At 44.3% G+C, this 24,887-nt stretch overlaps 1 protein-coding gene across 2 annotated transcripts in view; it reads left to right on the top strand.

Annotated features, from left to right (window-relative positions):
* Window positions 1-24,887, top strand: part of POU6F2 (POU class 6 homeobox 2) — a 491,334-nt gene that overhangs the window by 366,396 nt on the left and 100,051 nt on the right. For both annotated transcript variants that reach the window (XM_048511591.1, XM_048511593.1), the window contains one exon: window positions 11,845-12,194. In XM_048511591.1, the coding sequence (XP_048367548.1) occupies window positions 11,845-12,194 (350 nt within the window). The remainder of the gene's footprint in view (window positions 1-11,844; window positions 12,195-24,887) is intronic.

The following is a 24,887-nucleotide window of genomic DNA, read 5'->3' as shown; positions in this document are numbered from 1 at the left end:
GAAGGGGGGGGAAAGTGCCACAAAGACATGCTGGAAACGCAGGAGAGGAGGCACAACGAAATGCTGGAGGGACTGCAGCAGAGCATGGAGAAGAACATAGATGTTATGCTGTCCCCTGTAGATGTTTTGAAAAGCACTGCAGGTGCCATGCTGTCTGCCCCAAAGGCAGTCCAAAGTACAGACCCTTGAAGATCATTCCACCAGGTGTAACACAGATGCAGACTCCTCTACAATATCCAGGAAAATCCCTATAAATCAAGGCTGAGCATGAGGTTGGGCAATATCAAGAATGCATCTGCAGGCCTTAAGAGGCCTTGCTTGGACTTGTAGCGTTTACGATGCGGTTTATTGTGTCAGCCATCTTATTGTCAAACGAAGCTTATTGAATGTTGGTTGGCTGTAAAATGAGACAGACAGTAAAAGTTGCAAATAATTTAATGTGTGAGTGTACCTTAAGAACAGCAAAACCTCAGGACCGGTTAATGTTTGCTGGTGTGCATACACTGCATGGAAAGGTGGTTGGGTGGTTGGGATGCTGCCTTTCCTATTGAATGTGACTGTCTGAACCATTTGAACATAACTTACTAGCCACTAGGGGTGTCTGCATTGTTGTAGTTGCAGATGCAGCCTTTTGTGGCTGTAGGTGTCTGTATTGTTGTAGTTGCAGATGCCTCTCCTCCCTCGCTATCACCCTCCAGCACTGCCTCCTCCTCCTCCAAGGAACCCACTTGCAAGGTTTGTTCCTCTTGTTCTTCCTGCTCTTGATAGCTAGTTTCAACCCTGTGGGCAGTTGCCATTTGAAACAGAATCAGAAGAAGAAGAGTTTGGATTTATACCCCTCTTCTCTCCTGTAAGGGAGTCTCAAAGTGGATTGCAAACTCCTTCCCTTCCTTTCCCCACAACAGACACTTTGTGAGGTAGGTGAGTCTGAGACAGTTCAGAGAGAACTGTGGCTGGCCCAAGGTCACCCAGCAGACTTCCCACGGAGGTGTGGGGAATCAAACCTGGTTCTCCAGATTAGAGCTGACCTGCTCTTAACCACTGCACCACAGTGACTCTCAGACAAAAATGGGCATCGTTGATATGTGCTGAAACACTGTTTTATGATTTTCATGGGGAACTCAGCATTAGGAGACTTCTCAGGACAGGACAGGACAAGTCATCACTGTTGACAACTGAAGCCAACAACACAGCAGTAAACCACATTGGGGATAAACTGACTGTCCATCGTAGGGATCCATCAAACTTGTGATTAGTTAAATCAAACTGAATGGCTGCCTCTTGCTACCTACAGTGGACCAAACCCATGAAACATGGGCATATTTATCCCGCCTTGACTCAGCTACAGTGATCCATGTGACAGTCACCTCCAGGCTAGATTACTGCAACTCCCTCTGTGTGGGCTGCCCCTGAGACTCACTCAGAAACTAACACGGGTCCAGAATGCAGGTGCTAGACTTCTCATCAATGCATCAGAGAGGGAGCATGTGAGGGAGGTCACCTATGCTCCAGCAGCTGAACTGGCTGCCAGCAGAATTCTGAATTAGGTTCAAGGTTTCAGTTATAACCTTCATGGCCCTGAGTGTTCTGGGTCCCTTGTAGCTCTGGAACTGCCTCACCCCATGTTGCCTGCAGAGGATGCTCAGATCCTCTGTTAAAAATCTTCTGGTAATCCCTGGCCCCGAGGACATGCAATTGGCCTCAACCAGAGCCAGGGTTTTTTCTACCTTGGTTCCAGCCAGGTGAAACTCTCTTTTATGTGCTCGTTAAGCTGTTTTTAAATAAGTTTATACACTGCCCTGAGCCCAGGTCTAGTCAGGGAGGGCAGGATATAATCCAATTTTTTAAAATAAATAAAAGAAATAAATACTGGGCTACTGAGGGAATTTCTCCCCATTGCAGAAAACATTCTTAACCAGTGTCACTGTGTAGGAGTAATTTGTTAAAAAAAAATCTGTGTAGGAGTATTTTGTTTAAAAAAATCAAAGCGGATAGTTCTTAATACTGTTATACCAACAAGTACCTTCATACCTGCATTCTTCCCCTCCTGGGCTCACACTGCTTCCCATAGTTGCAAAAGGAGGGGAAAATGTGGTAGGCGATCACTTTCCCTGGGGATGCCTTGCCAAGCTTCTGGAGCAGTTATGAACACATTTGAATTTGATCCTGCATTGCTCAGGAGAGTGGGTGTAACCGGCCACTTGGGGGTCCCTAGCCACTGCAGACTATGGCCCCTTCTGCACATGCAGAATAATGGACTTTCATTCCACTTTTAATTCACTTTGCAGCTGTGCGGAATAGCAAAATCCACTTGCAAACAATTGTGAAAGTTGATTGAAAGCACATTATTCTGTGCGAAAGGGACCTATATGGTGCAGTTCTCCAGCAGAGCTTGATCTCAAGGGCAAAACAAACATCTGTCTGTGATGGTGGTCAATCCAACACCAAACTGCTCCCGGAGTTCACGGTATGTATTATCATTTCAAGGTATCCCCATGCACATGTCTGCACAACTTGACTCACACGTGGGTCCTCTGACACAGCCAAGATTCAACTGCAGCAACAATTTCATAGAATGTTTGATGGATCATGCAGAAATTATACAGCCATTTGGGTGCTGTGTGGTTTCTGGGCTGTATGGCCGTGTTCTAGCAGCATTCTCTCCTGAAGATGCCAGCCACAGGTGCAGGCGAAACTTCAGGAGAGAATGCTGCTAGAACACGGCCATACAGCCCGGAAACCACACAGCACCCCAGTGATTCCGGCCTTGAAAGCCTTCGACAATACATTATACAGCCATTGCTCATCACCCCAGAGTTCTGTCACACAGCTCTCCCACCAATCCCTGCTTCTAGGTAACTCCACATACCAATGTGGCACAGGGAAACAGTGGTTCTCAACCTGGGGGTCAGGACCCCTTTGGGGGGTCGAACGACCCTTTCACGGGGGTCACCTAAGACTCTCTGCATCAGTGTTCTCCATCTGTAAAATCTGTAAAATGGATAAATGTCAGGGTTGGGGGTCACCACAACATGAGGAACTGTATTAAAGGGTTGCGGCGTTAGGAAGGTTGAGAACCACTGTGCTAGGGCATGCCAGCGAAGACAGTGAGAGTGCATAGCCCTGCATCCTGGCTGTGATTGTTGTTTTCTCATTACCTGCTGAAGCACTGATTTGAGGATGAATCATTATCATCAGCCAGCCGATGCATGTGCAATTAAAATATAATTATGGAGTTTCTAAAAGCAAAGGATATGTAATGCAGCTAGCTTGCTCCAGACCCATGGCTTTCTGACAGAGATATGCCTGCAGTAGTACAGAGGTGGTGGTCTGGTTTACAAAATAACAAGTGCCAAATAAAGAATCCACAGCAAGATAACAAATAGTGATCAGCCAATAAGGAAACATCAGTGCAGGCAGGAAATCACTGTAGTGCAAGAGCATCGGCAGGGGCGGGGAAGCATAACAGGGTCACCACTTCAACAATTAGCACTACTGTGCTGGTTCATTAGCGCCCATGCGCAAAAAAAATAAAAGGAGGGATGATGGTTGACGTAGAATGACAATTTGCTGGGGTGTACAGCCTGCAGAATATAACACAGCTCAAACGACTACATGTAAACAAGACAATGTGGAGTTCTCAGTCATGGAAGGGAAAACGAGTGCAGTGAATCTGAGACACATCCAAAATTGAACCCTGCAGTTCGAACACACACACAAAAAAGGTGAATATGCATAAAGGCCCTAGACTGGATTTAAATCGGTGATTTAAAACTAATATGTTCTATATCCCATTTCTAGTCTGTTTAGCCATCAAGTTTCATCCTTATCCTTGCGTTTTTTCTTTCTTTCTTGTGTTTGGCGCTAAAGCTTGTAAAAAAAACAAAACACTCCAGCAACTTTCATTTCACCCCTTAAAACAGATATTTGAGCAGGGAAAGCCATTGCTGGAAGCCTCATTACATAATGGTAGACAGTGTAAATGCAGCCATACATTAGCCTATTCATCGTGTGCACTCAGTCTCTAGAAATCTACTTCAAGGAAAAGAAAAGGCGCATAGCTCATTAAAAGATAAACAAGATCAGAAAAGCAGGCCATGCCGATCTACGCACAGGCCCAGATGCTTAAGTTAGTTACACTTTTCAGTTTGAGGCAAATATATAAACCCACTGCCCATTGCTGGGAAGGGAGGTGGAAAAGGGGGTTTGTCTTCTTGAAACAGCAAGAGTCAAATTCTCTGCTCAGTCAAATATGAATAGGCTTAATGAATGATTCTTCTCCTTTTTTAGCCCATCGTATATTGCATTATTTCATAGTGAGGCATTATTGTGCAACATCTATACAATTATGGCAGAGACAAGTGACACAGTAAAGTACACGGAACAGGGTTGCCTCACATGCTTGACATATCACTTCCGTATTATTTATACCCACTGCCAAACATATACAACCCCAATCAGACAGAATATGGCTGACTTATGTGTAGCAATTTAGGAGCAAAACAATCTAGTTTGGGCCTATTTTGAGCCTTGCTGGATCAGACTGATGACTGTCTAGTTCAGCATCCTATGTCTCAGCCAGGTGCCTCTCACAAGCTATGTATGAAGCTGATGGACTTCTTCTGTTGTTCAGTCTCAGCAGCTGGCAAACCTGAGCAAGGAAAGAGGTCCACAAAAAGAAGGGTGAGGAGTGGTACCCAAGAAATATTGGATATTGGGGGAAAGAATTGGGGGAAAGTATTGGGTAAAAGAAAAGAAAAAAATTACCAGTGTATTATTCTGTTTATATCACCAAATGCATTCAATTCATGCTCCACAATGAAAATGTAATTTGAAACAACACAAACCATAGATGTCCTTTAAGGCAATACTACTATTGTGCATTGCTATTCACTGTTAAACAAAATATTTATAGGCTTCTATTAGTCTACCAATAAAGAGCTATTTACTGTTAAAGCAAATTATATAGTCCAATTATGAAAAGGTCCATTACAAGGTCCCATAGTTGATAATCCTCATTTCTCTCTCTGCTTCCTCAGAAGTTGGATGTGATTTTCAAAGAGAACTGAAGGGACTCCACTGCTTCAAAAGAAATCTTTGAGGTTCCTTCTGATTTTTGTCAAAACTTTGTAAACGTTTACAATAGTCTTCAGACTGGAGTTCCCCCGAACATAAGGACATATGCAAGTTGGGAGACTTATATAATCTGCTGTAACAGTGAATCACTCTTCATCACTGAACCATTAGAAGTCTATAAATATTTTTTAACAGTGGATTACAAAGCACATTAATATAATTGCCTTAGTAGTATCACCTTAAAGTACATATATGGTTTGTGTTGGTTGTTAAAAAGTTTCAATTCATATTTTTTTCTAAGTGGATCATAAATTGACTAAACTGGGACAATCTGAGTCCAGATTAATTTAGAATATCAATTTATATTAACTCAAAATGTTAACCCATATAAATAATTTTAAGATACAACTTTGGAAAAGGATGCCTTAAGGATGCCCAATCCCACCTACTTACAAGGCTGCTGAGAGTCATCAAGAGGTGCTAGGGCAGGATTCCTTCTGGGCCCTTCTTTACATCATTTTCTCCCCATCAGAAGAATACACACAAAATGTTTGATTAGTATACATGTGCTGCTACTGTTCTGCAGTCACACCTTGCCTAGTTCTGTGGGTCTCCATTGAGACCTTGGCTTCCAGAATTTTGTTCCCCTAATCTTGGCAGCCCTGCCTACCCAACCATTAATATTTGGGGATCCTGCCCCCCCTCATCTGAGGCTAAAATGGTGTCAACCTGGCAAAGGTTATGGTCCCAGAACTGTGGAATTCCATCCCCAGAGAGATTCATCTGTTCCTTTCTAAGATTTTTTTGCTGTTTTATTTGCTATTGCTTTACAGGCCATCCTTTAGACAGACAGACAGACAGACAGACAGACAGACAGACAGACAGACAGACAGACAGACAGACAGACAGACAGACAGACAGACAGACAGACAGACAGACAGACAGACAGAGAAATTGTTTGCCTCCTTAAAAGTCCTAATTGGGTAGAACGGCAGAATAAAAATATCTTAAATAATAAAAAATAAGGAATAAAATAAAATGTGTGCTGCTAGATCAGAAAACGGTGACGTCTGTGTTCTGAAAAACAAACAAACCTTGGCCATTCTTTCAGGGTAACCCTACTTAGGACTGTGCTGTTAGTGGTCCAGAGTTATTCAGCAGTAGCATGTTAAGTATTCCAGAGCTGATCCCCATTAGGAAACTTGATCCCATTTTCCTTGGTTTAAGAAATAGCTTTTGATAATACGATAATTAAGGGTGCTGATGCTAAAGATTGCAAAATGTGGCACAGAGTCCTTGGCCGTTTCCTCACTTTTAAAATGAGTCCGTTTCGTCTGGTCCAGGACCTTTTCAGTGCGGGGATTGTGTTCCCCAGGCTTCCCCACTGCCCCGCGCTCTGCGTGGGGTCATCAAAAGGCGCCGTTTTGAGCAGCGCCAGAATGACCCGCACTGAGGGGGCGCAAGAGCAGCAGAGTCGGGGCGGCTGCGTTGTCGCCGCCCCTGTAGTGGGGAGTGCAGTTGGACCCCACGCTACTCGGCGAGAGTAGCGCGCAGCAAACGTTGAGTGGGGAAAGGGCCTTTGATAATGAGTTGTCCCTGACTGGGTCAGTTTGCTCGAACTTTCCTTAAGCGCACAGCCTCTGGACAATTGTTTGTGTTCAGGTTCAGAAAAATGCTTCAGGTCATCCCTGGTACATGGCCAGACCAGGTCTGCCATCTTGGTATATGGCTCTACCACATTTGCATTGTTCAAGCTTTGTGGCTCACTGTACATTTGAATAAATGCTCGATTTCAATCTCTGGGCCTTATTTACTATGTAGTTCTCAGGTTACTCGATCAAAGTGCCTCTGACAAGCTTTATAGAAATTACAAACAGTGGTGTTGGTTTCACATTATCGATTGTAATGAGATAAATGTATATCTCCTCAGACTTTCACTCCTTATCTTGTATGTAGCTGTCTGGTATATTGGTCACTACGTCAAAGACAGACCCAGATCCACAGCCTGAATCCAGCCTGGCTGGCTCCGTCATCTTTGCCTACCACTTTATGCCGTGTGCCAGTGCTGATTACTGCTGGCTCTTAATATTTTCCATCTTCACTGAGCAGAAGAAATGCAGGTAGGGCTGGAATTGGACTCGGGAGAGCAGAGTTCAGATCCCTGCTCAGAGATGAAGCTCAAGATGCTGAGGCCCGATAATTTAATCTTGTCAAGAATTATTGATCTTTGCCCTTGGGGATGTGGGTAGAAGGAGAAGAGTTTGGATTTTTATTCCCCTTTCTCTCCAGTAAGGAGACTCAAAGGGGGTTACAAACTCTTTTTCCCTTCCTCTCCCCACAACAGACACCTTGTGAGGCAGGTGGTGCTGAGAGAGTTCTGAAGAATTGTGACTAGTCCAGGATTATGCAGCAGGAATGTAGGAGTGGGAAAACAAATCTGATAAGAGTCTGCCACTTATGTGGAGGAGTGAGGAATCAAACCCTGTTCTATGGATTAGAGTCCACCAGCTGTTAACCTCTACACCAGTGATGGCGAACCTTTTCGAGACCGAGTGCCCAAATTGCAACCCAAAACCCACTTATTTATCGCAAAGTGCCGACAAGGCAATTTAACCTGAATACTGAGGTTTTAGTTTAGAAAAAAACAGTTGGCTCCGAGGCACGCGTTACTCAGGAGTAAGCTTCGTGGTAGTCAGTGGCTCTGTTTTGAAGCAACCATGAAACTCTTCCAACGGGTGAATCATGACCCTAGGAGGGTTTACTCAGAAGCAAGCCCCATTGCCAGCAACCGAGCATGTTCCCAGGTAAAGGATCATGCTTTAGTTCTTTGCATGAAAATCAGTGGGGTTTAACAGCGCTTATCAGGGTCACCTACACTGCTTCCCCAAAACTAGGTCTTAGGTTTAATGCTAATAATCGACCCCAGCGGCCCAGGTTAGCCTAGATGTGGGGGGGGGGGACTCTCTTTCCACAGAGACGGCTTTGAGTGCCACCTCTGGCACCCGTGCCATAGGTTTGCCACCACTGCTCTACACCATGCTATCCTGACCCAGCTATTGACATAGGTAACTAGTTATCACTTTTCCCAGAAAGGGCCCTCTGGGGTAGGATTGTATCCCTAAAGTTCTTGGCTTGAAGTCTGTAATTCTCCTGGCAGATGAAGATTAGTAGACTATAACTCAAAGAGTTTGGGGTAAGGGATCACAGCTGATTAGTAAAGTGCATTCCTGCAGTACAATCCCAACCCGAATTATGCTGTTCAGAGTAATCTAAAGTTAATAGCAACCCTAGGCCCAGATGGGTACCACAGAATTGGGACTCAGAGGGCTGCAGACATGGGACGTATGGAAAGTACTGAAAAATTATAGAATGCACAGAATTTTTTTTTATAATGGGGAAATTCCTAAATTTTGCAAACATGCTGAAAATGAAATGTCTCAAGCATTTCCTGGGGGCAAATATGAGTATGCTTTCAATTACAGAAGAGCGGAATGTCTAAACCCCATCAATTTCAGTGGGGGAAGAGTTAAGTACATTCTTAATTTTCTCCCATTGAAGTCAACAGGAACTGAAAGAGCTTGCCTTTGTGTCCAGTGATGATATTACAGTTGCTTGCTAATCTCCTGGGTCCTTGCTTTGTGCTGAAGCCCCTGTCTTAATTTGTTTCCTTCTGACGTGCATCTTAATTTCTTTGGCACCATGCATATGCTCTCATGTATAATCATTTAGGACCTCCGGGCAACTCTGCAATTTAAACACTGGCTCTTATTTTATTCCTTTTAATATCCTCCGCCAGCATGCAGAGCTCTGTCGCTATAAAACAGCCGTAACGCGTTTAGGCTGTTCAATGCATTTGTGCAACGAGGCCTTTAGGAATTACCTTCTCACCTTGCGGTTGATTCTTGACATTTATATACTACTTTGAAGACTTCTACAAAGTACTTAAAAGTCATCCCTTCACCAAAACAAACTTGAAGCATTGGCATTTCGATTTTACATATGGGAAACTAAAGCTGAAAGATACCCGCTTGCCAAGAGCTACCATGTGAAGCACAAACTAGTCTAAAAAGCTGGAATTAGAACCTACATCTTTCTCCCAGCTTCATTGTGCTATTTGGCAGACTACAGACTGCTGAAAACTCACTGCCATGCAATTTAAAGCACAACTTTCCTGCTTTGAAAGTGACTTTCTTCAAGTCCCCTCATGGCCAGTTTTTGTATCTTGTGAACCAAATGTAAGCCCATCAAGCATGTATTATGGCCCTTTGGATGTTTGATGTCACCTCTTATTCTAGAGCAAAGTTGGCAGCAAAAGCAGCCAGCTTTGGGTATACCACAAGAGATGAGGGCCAGGATGCAAGAGAAGCAAGGTATGATGCAAGAGAAAGTACTCAGACCCAATCTCTGCTGATGCAGCCAGGCATTGTTTTGACCAGAGGCATGAGAGAAGACAATCAATCTGACTTACCGTATATACTCATGTATAAGTCGAATTTTTTGGCACATTTTTAATGCTGAAAAAGCTCCCCTCGACTTATATGTGGGTCATTAAATTTTTTGTGTGTTTTTACTTTGCCGGCCAGCAGGGGGTGCAGTTTTTATGCTAGCGACACCAAAATTTCAGGGTACCCTCATAGGACACCCCTGATGATACCAGCCAAGTTTGGTAATGTTTGGTTCAGGGGGTCCAAAGTTATGGACCCCCAAAGGAGGTGCCCCCATTCCCCATTGTTTTCAATTAGTAGATGAGGCTACCCTTTTGAGGGTCCATAACTTTGGACCCTCTGAACCAAACTTCACCAAACCTGGCCGGTCTCATCAGGAGAGTCTCGACTTATATGTGGGTCGACCTATACACGAGTATATATGGTATGTCTGCCACCACCACCCAGACGTACACAGCCACCAGCCAAGCTGAAGGTGAATCTATAGACTTCCTCTATATAGGTCTAGCCAAGTACAACCTCTCTGCTTCCATTTGCTAGCACACCAACATCTTCACAAGTAGATGCTGCTTGAGAGGAGGGATTGTACAGTAGTGATTCAAGTGGACTGGGAAGATTCAAAGCCCCACTGCTTCTCAGCCTAACTTGAATCATACTGTTGTGAGAATAAGGCCCCGGCCTTTTCCGTGATGTATGTCCATACTCACCACCTCAAAACGATCTATGGCACTGGCCACCATTCCATTATCCCAGAAAATGGCTCTAAGATAGGGTGACTCGCCGTCCCGATTTTCGTGGGACACTCACGCTTTTGCGCGATGTGTCCCGCGTCCCGCCGGGCTTTGACATTGTCCCGGTTAGGGAATGTGCTCCTGTGGCAGCGCGCACGCTGCCACAGGAGCACACTGCCTTTTGCGGCGGCGCTCCCCGTCAGGAAACAGGGAAGCGCCCCAGAAGGCACACGCCCCGCTTTTCGATTGTAAAAATCTGGTCACCTTACTCTAAGAAGAAAGTCTGGGGATGGCACAAAGGTGTGGAAAATGTCATAAATAGATCGCACAGGCAACTGAAGACATTTTCAAAACATTTCAACCAAAGAATGTTTTGAGGCTGCAAATAAAATGTTTTGGGAACCAACCAGAGTAAAAACAATGCAGTACTTCACGTTTTATTTCCTGCTTCGATTTTTTTAAAAGGTTTGTGTGGAAAGGGGCTAAAACAGACAGACTCAATGTGCCACCCTGATGAGACTTCCAGGTGGGAGATGGACATCTCCCAGAATTACAACTGATCTCCAGGCTACAGAGATCAGTTTCTCTGGAGAAAATGGCTCCCTTGGAGGATGACCTTCATGGCACTGTACCCTGCTGAGGTCCCTCCCCTTTCCAAAATCTACCCTCCCCAGGCTCCACCCCCAAATCGCCAGGAATTTCCAGGTCCGGAACTGACAATCCTAGACAAAGTGACGGGGCTCATGAGCAGGTGTGGAATGCAACAGAAGCTTGGATGTAGTCTGTAGGGTTGCCAACGTGGAGGTGGCCCCTGGAGATCTCCTGCTATTGCAGATGCTCTCCAGATGACCAAGCTCCGTTCTCCTGGAGGAAATGACAAGGGTAGACTATGTGGGTAGACTATGTGACGATATATCCTCTTCCTAGGCTCTTCTACCAAATCTCCAGAAATTTCCCAAACCAAAGTTGGCAACCCTGTATCATGAACAGAATAAAAATGTGATAGATGCTAAGCTATTTGCTTTCACAGGCCTGGCTTCTGGTTTTCTGTATGCCTCCTGACTCCATTGACCTTCATGCCACCCAGATTTTTTTCTTCAATAGACTTGATCACCAGTATCTATTTTCCTTGTGATGGAATCCTTTCCTCACTTACAGAAGCTAAACTGGAGAAGACCAAATCTCCTGAGAGGTCTCTTTTTACTTTGTGTCGTGTGTACCCAAAATGGATGTATTTATGAGGGGGAGACAGTACTGTATGGGCGCTTTCAAGCTTTTCCTTCCTAGCCACAAGCCAAATTGAGAGATCCTTGGTGCCTTTATTCTGTTTTTCAAATAGGGACCCACTGTCTATCATAAAGGTTGCTTGGCAACTGGCAAGAAGGTTGTAGAGGGGGGCATAGCATTATGGGAGTTTTTTTTAAAAAAGTAGCCTTGTGTGTTCACTGGAAGGGACAGGGTAGCTCTAGGAATCATTGGAAACTCTGTGGTAAAACCACAATGTTTCTGGAGATCCCCCAATGGGGGTTGGCAGCTGTATATCACTGTGCTGTCACCCTTGATAATTCCAGTCTGCCTTTCTTCACTTGCAGCTACCTCATCCTTGAATTCCCAGCTTCAGCAGCTTCAGCATCTTCAACAGCTCCAACACCAACAGCAGCAGCAGCAGCAGCAGCAGCAGCAACAGGGCCAAACAAGCCAGCAGCCGCAGGGCCAAGCGAGCCAACCGCCCCACCAAGCTCAGCAGCAGCAACAGCCACAGCAGCCTCCACAGCAACAACCCCAGCAGCAGCAGCCCCAGCAGCAGCCCCAGCAGCACACCCCGTCCCAGAACCAGAGTCAACCGCCACCAGCTCAGCCACCTTCAAACTCCCCTCAGAAGCCCAACCAGTCACCAGGACATGGCCTTCCCTCGCCTCTCACACCACCAAATCCACTCCAGGTAAGACCCCTGAGCATCTGACAAAAGTCACCACTGATTCTAATGTTTTTGGTGTCTCTTCATTGTTCAGTAAGGGCCCTCAAAGCAGAGCTGTGGCGGTGAGAGTAGCTTATCTGTGGCACATATCCATGTGCAACGTTCCCTCTAAGGCGCACAGCCACGTAGGCACCATATTGGTACCACACAGGTTGGGCAGCCACCCAGCAGGGGGAGCTCTCACTGCTGCTCAGTCCTGCACAGTGAGTGCGAGCTTCCCCCCAGTGCTACAGAACTCTTCGGGGTACTGTGTGCATAACAATAAGGCACCAGGATGCACTATTTTCGTTTGGTATCATCCCAAGAGGATGTAGAATGACACAGTATAGCCCAATCTGGTCAGGTCTCGGAAGTAAGCAGGGTTGGTATTTGGATGGAGGACCAGCAAGGAAGACTCTGCAGAAGACGACAATGGCAAACCACCTCTGCTTCCCACTTGCCTTGAAAGCCATAAATCAATTGAGCCTTGACACCCAACACATATGTATCATCCCATGATCTCTGTGTACATTGTTATCCAGGTAAAAACAATGTTCAGATGCTTCATGTCTGCTAAAACAACCCACCCTCCACCACCATGTGGAAGGAGAGGGATCATAAATGAGTGACAGCTGGCAGGGGGTGATGGGAACTGTAGTTCATAACATCTGGAGGGCCGTGAATTTGACACCTGTGGTCTAACCCATTTCACAAAAGGTACAGATGAAGTAAATAAAAATAAGTTCCATCTGACTGTCCCTATAAATAGGAAGTTAAAACACAAATTTCTTTCTGCTGTCACTCATTTATGATTTTTTTTCCCAGTTGATTTGTTTGTTTCTTTGTGTTAAGCAAAAAGTCTGTCAGGTTTATTATTATCAATAAACTTAGAAAAGTTCTTTTCTCCAATCAAAGAAACAAACATAGCCCTCTGAGCCAATTCCTGTATCTTCACAAGCCATTCTTCTATTGGAGGTATAGACGAAGTTTTCCATGTTTGCACCTATAATATTCTCACTGCCGGTGTCAGATATAAAAACAAAATTCCATATCTTTCTTCAAACTGTATGTCCACAAGACCATCCATTCTCCAGACTGCTTTAAACCCCTGTAAGGAAAAGAACAGGCGTCATATACATACCCAAAATAGATAACAGTGTTACGGTTAGCAGATCGAGGGTGAGCACAAGCAATGGATAAGCAATCCTAAGTGATTTGCAGAATCAAAATCAGGGTGAAACCAATTGCAAAGGCAACCAAAAAATTATCTAAATGCAAGCAATGATAAATTAGATAACCGTCATGGGTGAAAAAATTCCATAAACATGGTTCCACTTCTAAAAAAGGTACCGTTCACCTCATCTCAGCAGGCAGGAATACCGAAAGAAAAGCCTCTTGGGAAGATCTTAAATGGTCTTTCAAATCTTTCACTGCAGGAGTAATATGCTGCCTGCATCATAACTACTCCCAAGACAACATTTTGAACCAGCTGAAATTTCGAAGCCATTTTTCAAGTTGCTCATCCTCTTTCAAGGATGCATGTGCAGCCACCTGGACCCAGTTAGCTGGTTCCCTTTCACTAGGTGTAATTAACTGAGGGGAGCAACTACTGAGCGAGCAAACTGTGCCTCAAGACTCTCTAGTCACCAGGTCTGCCTCCTGGAGTTGCAATCTCTGAAATTCATCCAAGCAACGACAGTATTGGTCCAGTAACAGCAAGTTGTGTTTCCGTTTCGAGGTGGCATCACAATCAGGGCATGTGTGAATAATTATGGTTGCAACGCTATGGGCACTTTCTTGGGAATAAGCCCATTGAATAACATGGGACTTACTTACAACTAGACCTGCTTAGGATTACGCCCTACATCCTCCAATTTGCAGCAAATTACAGGCATCTGTCAAAGGTTCTTAACCGCATGGAAATTCTCTGCTGGAATTTCTGAGTAGATCAGTGATGGCGAACCTACGGTCAGCAGATCGAGGGTGTTCTCAAACTTGGCACTCGGAGCCCTCTCTGTGGGCATGCGCACACAGAGTTCATCGTGTGGGGGGCGGAAAATCACCACCACCACCACCACACACATCTAGACTGACCTGAGTCACTGAGCACAACGCGCGCACACCATTGACCTGGGCCACTGAGCACAACGTGCGCGAGGGAGGACTCGGCTGGCAGGTCTGGTGCCTGTGCTCCTGGTGGGTGCTGCCCAAGGGGGGCGGGGAGAAGGCAGAGATGCTAGAGAGGCACAGAGCAGTGCGTGCAGGACTTGCTGGAGGCTAGAGCAGGCTGGTCCCTGCTCGAGTGGGTGGGGCGGAGGAAGAGGGAGCCAACCGGGTTTTTCTAAACTAAAACCTCAGCATTCAGGTTAAATTGCCGGGTTGGCACTTTGCGATAAATAACTGGGGTTTGGGTTGCAATTTGGGCACTCGGTCTCAAAAAGGTTCGCCATCACTGGAGTAGATGCTATGGAAGCAGTCTTTTTTTTCACTGTCTGCAAAGTAGACTCTAAGACAAGCTGGAGATTTTGTCCGCTATGGGTCTAGTGGTCACTGTACCTCATTGACCCAAGATGTGTTGTATAGTAGGGGCTAAACAGGCTCAGATTATTAAGAGGTCTGGGGTACTGGAGTCAACTGCCTTGTGACCCTCCCTAGGTGAGAAGGCGATCCAGCCTATCATATTTTGTAGTGATTCCCAAGGGCCATGAGGTCCACCAAAATCATTTCCCAGCCCTGCAGAGGATCAGGCTCCCTGCACCTAATTATTGCGTGATTTTCTGCTGTGGGAATGGTCTCCATTTCATCCCTAGCTTGCGCCAAGTTCAAAGTTTTAAGAGCAGCAGTCCGTGTGAACATAACCAGCAGGAAGACACCAGAAGTGTCCATTCAGTGATGATACGGAGTCAATTTGATTCTTCCAGAAGACAATGATCCACTCTCTACAGGGAAAGCAAACTGAACCCTGCAGAGAGTGCTACAAAAGCATGCTGATAGTTGTCAGCTAATTTAAATCAATCTTTTCTATGCAGGCTGAATCAAACCAGCATTACGCACAAGCAAGGAGGGAAAAACATAAACAGACAGTGGGCATTCCCATGTTGCTCTCTGCTGCAGAGGGAAACATGCCTCTCTTTTTTCCTGGCAAATGAGGCCAACATTGACAGCACTATTTGCAAAATGAAAAGGCACAAATGTAGAGAAGGCAGGAAAATACCTATCCCATGGTTTTATAAGCAGGACCTCCAGTATCTGTTAGGGAAATCAAAGCTACCTCAAATGCACTCAGACACCTATTGCAATGCAGCTTTTATCTTATGATAACTATTCAGAGAATTCATGGGGCTCTCAATATCAGCAGAGTTTGAAGCGGAGTAACTCTGGTAAGATGAGAAGGTTTGGTCTTCTTCTTGTACTCACTGCAACCTTCTATCACACTTGGAAAAGAATACTCTCCACACAAGATGTTATTTCCATAGGACGGTTTTACTTTAGCAGTTGCAAGGTTACAGTCTATACTATACAATATACAGTCTATACAGTCTATACTATACAATACTATAAAGCTATACAGAACTCTTCAGCAAGAACAAAGTTCAGCACACACTGAACTTCACTCTATCTCTATCTCTGCACTTAGCATAGCATATACAATGCATACATCCAACAAGGATACTTTTCCCGGCCCAGGCAACAGCCTCTCATTGGTCTAGAGTTACAGTTGAACCCACCAATCATGTTAAAGGTCAATTGTTGCTACTTCTTGCCCCTAGACTGACTGTCTCCATCCTTGGGTTGGCAAACTTCTGCTAACTTAGAAGATGACCTTTTTGTGAACCTTTCTCTTTTTTATATATCATGACACTCAAGTGGACCTTACTCCCAAATAATGGCACATACAGCAGTCATTCTGGTGCCGCTGGGTCCCTGAACCCAGCCCCATCCTCCTTATTGCTTTGGTCCTGGTCTGTCCCCCATGTGGCTCTAGAGCAGCGGTTCTCAACCTTCCTAATGCCGTGACCCTTTAATACAGTTCCTCATGTTGTGGTGACCCCCAACCCTAACATTTATCCATTTTACAGATGGAGAACACTGATGCAGAGAGTCTTAGGTGACCCCTGTGAAAGGGTCGTTCGACCCCAAAGGGGTCCCGACCCACAGGTTGAGAACCGCTGCTCTAGAGCACAGGTGTCAAACTCGCAGCCCTCCAGATGTTATGGACTACAGTTCCCATAATTCCCTGCCAGTACAGTTATGTACTGTAGTACATAACATCTGGAGGGCCGCGAGTTTGACACCTGTGCTCTAGAGGGAGAGGGGAAGCGGTTCAAGCACACATGGTTCCTCCTCCTCTCACCAGCTCTCCTCTTGCGTCACCTGCAAAGGTGGTTCCTTATTTAGCTCATCAAAAACCAGGCTTCAGTTTGCAAAAGCTCCTTGCTTCCTGAATGAGATTCCCTGAGCAGCACTTTCCGTTTCTAGTGTCAATGGCTACTTAAGCTAAGTGAGCAGTCTATCGTGTTAGCGATAGCTCAGGGACTCTTTAATATGTAGATTATTGATGCAAAAATAGATTCAGAGGAGCGTCTGTCACATTTTAACGTCTCAATGCTGCTGCCACGCCAGCAGAGCTGAGTGCATTTGATACTAAGCTATGCTAAAATGCTTGCTAACGACCAGTCTAGCTTTTGTATCTTTAATTTTCTTTCTTTTTTTTAAATCCCAAGATTAAATACATATCTATGAAAACTTTCAGGCGCTAAAGGCTAAGAACAATTATAACTTACAATATACAGGGCTGCCATGTCTTCGCACAGAATATTAGATGAAATCAACTGTTTCTGCAAGACAAGATCATGTTTTCGTTGTTCCCTTAAGCATCCTGATCAGAGATTAGTTTTATGGGAAGATCATGTTGAAGAGAGGGCAGAAGGTAAGGAGATCAGCCACTGTTATTCATGATCCTATTAGCAAAGCAGTCACCCCCTTTATATGCTTCTATAGCTTCTGGATCGGCCATTCAGCTGCCTGATTTGGCCCTGGGTTCTCCAGTTGCCGATCCCTACTTTCAAGAAGAGTCCTAACAACATGTGGCAAGTCCCCAATGCTGCTTTACATAGCTGTGTAACACAATCACAAACAGAGGGGAAGGAAGGAAAGGATTCCCCTTTCACATGTTCCAAGCCTCAGGGAGCTACCGTATATACTCGCATATAAGTCAAATTTTTCAATACATTTTTGTGCTGAAAAAGCTGCCCTCGACTTATATACGAGTCAGGTGTATTTTAAAAAATATTTTAGGGTTTTCACTTTGTCGGCCGCCAGGGGCGCAGTTTTTAGGCTAGCGGCACCAAATTTTCAGGGATTTTAAAGAGACTCTCCTGATGATACCAGTTTGGTAATGTTTGGTTTAGGGGGCCCAAAGTTATGGACCTCCAATGGGAACTAATAGTAGATGGGGCTACATTTTGAGGGTCCATAACTTTGGACCCCTTGAACCAAACCTCACCAAACCTGGGTGGTATCATCAGGATACTCTCACGCTGATTCCAGCCAGGTTTGGTAATGTTTGGTTTAGGGGGTCCAAAGTTATGAACTTTCAAATGAGGTGCCCCATCCCCCATTGTTTCCAATGGGAGCTAATAGTATATGGGACTACATTTTGAGGGTCCATAACTTTGGACCCCCTGAACCAAACTCCACCAAACCTGGGTGGTATCATCAGGAGGGTCTCCTAAAGATACTCTGAAATGTTGGTACTGCTAACATAAACATTCCTCCCCTGACCAAAAATCCAGTTTTGAAGGATTTTAACTCTTGTGTTTTAGCTTGGTTGCTGTTTGAGCTAAGGTTTTTGTACTGTTACGGTTATTGTTGAGACCAGATTGTTTTTGTTGACCCTCTTTTCCCCTTACAGAGCAAGTTTACTGTTTTTCTTTGAAATAAATATTCAAAAACATTTAACCTAGTGATGCCTCAATTAATGTAATTTTATTGGTATCTATTTTTATTTTTGAAATTTACCAGTAGCTGCTGCATTTCCCACCCTCGACTTATACACAAGTCAATAAGTTTTCCCAGTTTTTTGTGGTAAAATTAGGTGCCTCGACTTATATGCGGGTCGATTTATACACGAGTATATATGGTATTCCCTCAGGAATTATTTCCTATTGACTTTAAGGATCTCCCTAATAATAAGCACCAGAGCCCATATTGCCTTACAGCTCCACAACAAAAGGTTTTATTTAAAATAAATGGTAACATCAAACATTTCTTTGGTAGGGTTGCAGAACATAAACAAAAAACAACAACACAGAAGTACGTATTGTCATTCAGACAGTTCTTTTAAACTCTCAAATGCAGAGGTGGGATCCAGCAGGTTCTCACCAGTTCCCGAGAGGGGGTTACTAATTATTTGTGTGTGCCGAGAGGGGGTTACTAATTGGGTCTGCTTTTCCGTCTCCACGCCCTCGCCTTCCCGAGAGGCGTCCTGCCTTTGAACGTGAAGGTTCCATATAGCAATTACGACTAATAATATCACTCCATGAACTGGGTTAATCCCTTTCAGGTACTGCAATTCATTGATTCTCAGCCTTTCGTACCTTTTATCTCACCAGTCTCTATCAAAGAACCTGTGTGTTTGCTGTGTTGAGATTTGTGAGTTGGGGCATTTTCTATAATGTGATGATGATTTAGAAATGACCTGATGCAAAAAAAATTTTGGGGGTCATGGTGGGGTGGCTGCCCATGGGGGAGGGGCATCCAACTCAGGTTTTGCCCAGGGCTCAGGTTTGCCGAGGTACGCCTCTGCCCCCTTTGCTGGCGGGGGGGGGCTGACGAGGGAACCTGTTACTAAAATTTTTGGATCCCACCACTGCTCAAATGGTCCTATGGCCAGCAGTGGGTCCCTGCCTCGAATCTTCCTAATTTTATATTTTTAGAAGCCCTGACAGGTTTTTGGGCTCAGACCCCTTTTCTGGAGTCTCCCTCACTCCAACTCTCCCCAGAGGAAAAGAACCTCTCAGCACTCCTACTGCCTCCTTTTCTTCTCCCAGGCAATTTCCTCCAGCCAATCAGGACTGGGCAGGACTTAACTATTTCAGGGCAGTCTCTCACTGGAAACCACTTCCCAAATATGGGCATTTGTCACAAGTTGCTTTTAAAAAAAACTTTTTAGAACACAAGGAGCGTTTTTTGTCTGATGTTTAAAATATTGACTTGGAATTAAATTCATGGAAATAATAGCCTCCAAGGTAAATGGTCTTTATGAACTGGAACAAAACAGCTTTGGTTGGGAAGGATATGAAGGGAATAAAGATCAACTAAGTTAAAAATTTGACAGGTTAAATTTCATTTCTGAATTCTTGATTTTACATGTGGGCTTTATCCTCTTACATTATTCAGCGGCTGTCCGAGAGATATTGGTTTAGAACAGGACAACTTAGAAAGATTGTCACAGAGAAGCTGGTAATACAGGATGATTGTGTTTATTTCATAAGGCGCTAAAGGCTAACAACAATTATAACTTAAAATGTACAGGGGCTGTCATGCCTTCACACAGAATATTAAATGAAACCAACTTCGTTACATATACCTAACTGAGGTATTTTATCTCCCTGGATTGATTCAAAATTAATAACGGTTTTGGATTACAAACGTAGCTACAAAAATTCTCAGAATGGTTTGTGTCAGATTTCTCTACATCACACTTTGATTTTATTACTAGTCTGTACTCAGTTCAGTGGAGAACGTCGCCTTTCCTCATTTTTTCCTGTAACCAAGTTTTGGGCCTACCTCATAACCTGATTCATTCCACGTCTGAATGATACTTTTTCTTTTGACCTCATTTAGTAGGCCTGTTTTTGATGTGTTTATTTATTTAAATATCTCATCTGCCTTTCCCCTGAAAAAGGCCTCCAGGCAATTCAAGATGACTCTTCACGTGGATCCTCAAAACCCAACAATAATTTTATTTCTAAAAACAACTGTTCGTACATTGTAGTACACAGTGGCGAAAGGCCCATCCCGAGCAAAATCTTGGCTCAGAATTTGCCTGTCTGTGACTGGGATTGAAAAAGTGGTCCTTTCTGGGCCATATTACTTATAGGGCATCCCCTTTTGAAGAACAGAGTTGCCAACCTCCAAGTCGTAGTTAGAAATCTCCTGGTGACAGGGATCGGTTCAGCTGGAGAAAATGGCTACTTTGGAAACTGGATTCTATGACATTATATTCCACTGAAGTCCTTCCCCTTCCCAAAGGCTTGCATTTCAAGCCCATTTCTAGTCATGGTGGCGGACCTATTCTCCAGGTGCTCATGGATGTTCTTATATATCTCCAGATGTTGATGGATGTCCTTATCAGCCCCTGCCAGCATGGCCAATTGGCCTTGCTGGCGGGGGCTGATGGGAATTGTAGTCCATCAACATCTGGAGTGCCATAGGTTCGCCACCACTGCTCTAGGTATTTCCCAACCTGCAGTCTTTCTGGTAACATGTGGCGAACTGGACACAACCCTGGAAGGAGACGTAGCAGCACCGCCTTGCCCCACTGTATGCCACCTGATATGCTTTGAGGTTTCCAACACTTTTGATTATTTATTATTTACTTATTTGCCATATTTGTTTCCTGTCTTGTGACCCTTGCAACCGAGGCAGCTAAAAATTTAGAGCATAAAAAATCATATTTGAGTACCATTAAAATCAAACCCCCCAACCCACATTTTCAAAACAAGTTTAAAAAAAGTTAAAACACATGCAAACACAAAACAACAATTACGACATTGGCAAGGAAGGAGGGATCATTGTGGAAATGGCAAACAAAACAAAAATGTTGTCATCCGCTGACAGAAGATGGCTACAAAAGAATCGACATATACTGATTCAAAGCCAAATAAATAACTTCTAAGTTGCTGTTAGTGTTGTCTTCCTCAAGTATCAAGTCTCTCAATTGTTTGATTTTATTCACAAACATGGGGCATACTGCTGCCATAGTGAAACAGTTTTAATTCCCATTGATTTAAGTGGGAGCCATTTAAACAAGTGATGAAGCCCTCCAGATGGAATAATGGGATTTAAAAAGTGCTTAACTTGGCGGGATGTTACTTTACTTTCCCATGATTTATTTAACCGGACTTGGGTTTTAGAGGCTAGACCTTATTTTCAATTTGTTGCTGTAAAAAATCCAGCTACAGTAATTAAATTTCACTCAAAACAATACAACTAGCGCAATCTTTTCAGCAAGCCCAGCAAACACAGAGAAGGTAGCGGTGGCGTTGCCTACCCTATTAGTTTAGACAGCATTGCCCATACTTCCTTTCAGAATAGATTTAGTTTTTCACTCTGTCCAAATATATGGATCTGCTGCAGATATAAATTAGTAGGTACTTTAAAATTATTACCATATAACAGCGGCTGGCAGTTTATACCATGATAAATGCAGCTGTGTTTGGGCAGCTGTGAGTGTATCTCTTTTGATGGAAGTCAACGGATTAAATGTTTTCTCACCAATTAGCCATCATTTTGAACTTTACAATGATTCAGTTACTTTGGTGATATTTTCAGGACCTTTCATGAATCATGGAATAGAACCATAGAATCTACTAACCACATATTGGAGCAATCTGATGAACATGTAGGCAGGCAAGGAGAATTGTAGAGCTGGAAGGGGCATGTGGGCTATCTAATCCAACCCACTCCTCCACCTGCTCAGTGCAAGGATCAGTCTTAAGTATTGCTGGCAAGGGGTCATTCAGCTGCTGCCCGAAGACTGCCAGAAAGGGGGAGCTCACCACCTCCCAAGGTAGCTGATTCCACTGCTGAACAACTCTCATTGCAAAAAAAAAAAGTTTTCCTAATGGCCAGCTGGTACCTTTTCACCCAAAATTTAAACCCATTATTGGTCGATTCCGCACTTGGACCAATAAATTCCGCACTTATCGATTCTGCACTTGGACCAATAAATTCCGCACTTATCGACCTAAGTTTGAGCTGCGTTCGACCTAAGTGCTCCACACAACTACTGGGATTGACGTGGTTTTGTACCAGCTTCACCCTGTGTAACGGTCAAATTTCCAACTCCAGTTGGGAACTACTACTTTTTCAGGGAACCACGCTCAAACTCAGCTCGATTCCAGTCAAGTGCGGAATCTCTGGTGCCAGGAGTCCCCCATTCAGCCAATCACAGCTGAGTGTTTCGGGCATGCGTACAGCTGGCCAATCAAAAAACACCATCTTCGTCCCTCCATTCCTGTGGCAGTTTTTATAACATGTGTGGGGATATGTTCTTATGTGTGGGGATATTGTTCTTATGTTCTTATGTTCTTAATGTGCTCTACAGCTACCACCAGTACATTGTTTCCTACCTTGATTCAAAATCTGAGTACAGTCTGCACTTTAAAATTTATGATTCATAAATTCATGATCCACATGAATTGGTGAGGAAAGAGATTCACTCTAAAACCAGTTTGTCCACCAAAGCTAAAAAAAACAGAGCCTCCTCTTTTTAGTTATAAGGCAGTGTGGCAGGAAAGAAAATGATGAAGCTAAAAGAATGTGATGTCAGGTGGGCCTGGGATTAGACTCCAGAAAGATTGGCTGCAGTTCATTTCTGCTGGACTTTTTCCTTGAGCCAAGTGGAATTATTTCAAATTTTCTGCACTAATTGAAAAACAAATACATTAAATACTAGACATGATGTGTTACCTTTCTATGGCTTACTTGCACATTTAAATGACTCATGTGAATAGTTTGCTTATGAGCACAGAATTATATATGGAGCAGGGCTTTTGTGCAAGCTCTGGAACCAGAATTTCAAGCTCATGGAACTTGTTATATAGGAAATCTGTGAGAGCCCTTGCCGTAGTATGCTACTCAAGGGGCTGCTTCCACAGTCTGCTAAATGCACAAGTGAGTCACTCTTAGTCATAGATTCATGTGGGTAGATTTAGATAGGGGAAATTTTGTTGACGAGATGGCGGCAGATTCAAGGGATCATGTAAAGTTACACTTACAGAGATGAAGTCAGGAACCATGCACTAAAATGCACATAAATGAAACAGAAGAATGGATCCCGACACGTCCGACTCACTCCCAAGATACAAAAAAATGTCATTTTCCACTGTGCCAAATATGTGTGTTGGTAGTGAAAGGCATGAGTCTCAAACAACCATATGGCCACACAGACCACAGTTCAGGGGGTCACCTGTAGGCGGAGCTCCCACAGGTGGCTCAGTTCCATGCAGAGGTAGGCAATTTCCACACAGTTCCCTAACACAGTTAGAGGGACTAGAGGGACTCAACACAGTTAGAGGGACTAGAGGGACTCAACACAGTTAGAGGGACTAGAGGGACTCAAATTATATATCAGTAAAACATAACATCATAGGTAGCCTTGAGCCTTTGATGTCAAAGGGTTAGCCCAGACCTGGCAAGGACCGTGGATTTTTGTCAGTCTGTAAGAAGTAGATGGAGTGCCTGCACAGCCACAAATTGGATTGAGGCTGCTTTGGAAGGGGAGATTTAACCTTTCAAGTCCTGCCCAGTTTTGCCAATCAGAACTGAATTCCCCGTGGTATTGCTACCATTTTAATAGAGGGAAAGACGGGTTTTTCAAGGACACATCTTTTTCCCATTAAGCTGCTAATAACTGTGTGGGGAACCCACTTTTGATACTGAAAGTAACATGGACTTCAAGGGTTAAATCTCTTTGTCCCCTCCCATGCAGCTCTAGTCCAAACCATGGTTGCACATCTGCAAAATCTATTGTTGTAATCTGATAACGATCCCTGATGTTCATTACACCTGTGATGACCCTAAATCATGACTCTCCTGGAATCTGGTTTTACTTCACCCTCAGATCTCCTCTCCTCAGTGGTTCTGCCCAGTATCTTTATACTAGAATCCCCTTTCCAGCACCTTCACTTTTTTCTACTCCCTTAAACCCATCCTCAAAAATTCATGAAGGGTCTAACGTAATTCTTTAGTTTTCATCCCTAATTCATACAAAATGTAAATAAACATCGCTATATTTGTTCACTCTGTCTATATTGTGCAGTATTCTGAAGTGTGGTGCCCATGGGTGTAGAAGCCCATCAGTGTGTTAGTGTTCACAACTTTCTTCCCCAAAGTGAAAAGCCAATTCTTGATTCCTCAACAGAGCAGGAGGTTCTTCAGAAGAACCCAGAAGGCGTCACCTTTATGTTTGCATAGGGAGTACCCCCTCAAAACAGCCACCTCATCAAGGAAGACATTTGGCTTGGAATCTACCAACTTTTTTTTAATTGGCATTAACGCCCTGGCAGCCATTTTCTGGATGATTATTCCTCCATGACAAGTAATCTTGTGGTGGTTCCCACTATCTTTTCTCAAGCTTCTGGCACTGTATCTTGCTTGTTTTCTGTGAAGCTGAGTGTGCCTTACCCTTCCCTTTGCTACTACTGCGTCTCCCAATTTTTCTTACTGTCTCTCAGAGACGGAGCGAGGGGAAACTGCCCCGGGGCACGTGCGTACCCTGTGCCCCTGCTGCAGCATTGTCCACCCCCAGCCTGGAATGCCCCGGAACGCCCCTGCCACACACCCTCGATGACCCAGCCACACCTCCACTGCTGCTCCGCCCGGGGCATCGTGCCCCCACCCCACCCCACCCCACGGGCACTACGCCACTGCTCTCTCTACTGTTTGTTC

Source organism: Sphaerodactylus townsendi, linkage group LG11 (assembly GCF_021028975.2).
Source record: "Sphaerodactylus townsendi isolate TG3544 linkage group LG11, MPM_Stown_v2.3, whole genome shotgun sequence".
Lineage (NCBI taxonomy): Eukaryota > Metazoa > Chordata > Lepidosauria > Squamata > Sphaerodactylidae > Sphaerodactylus > Sphaerodactylus townsendi.
Note: the sequence above shows the minus strand (reverse complement) of the source record. Positions and strands in the feature narration are given on the sequence as shown.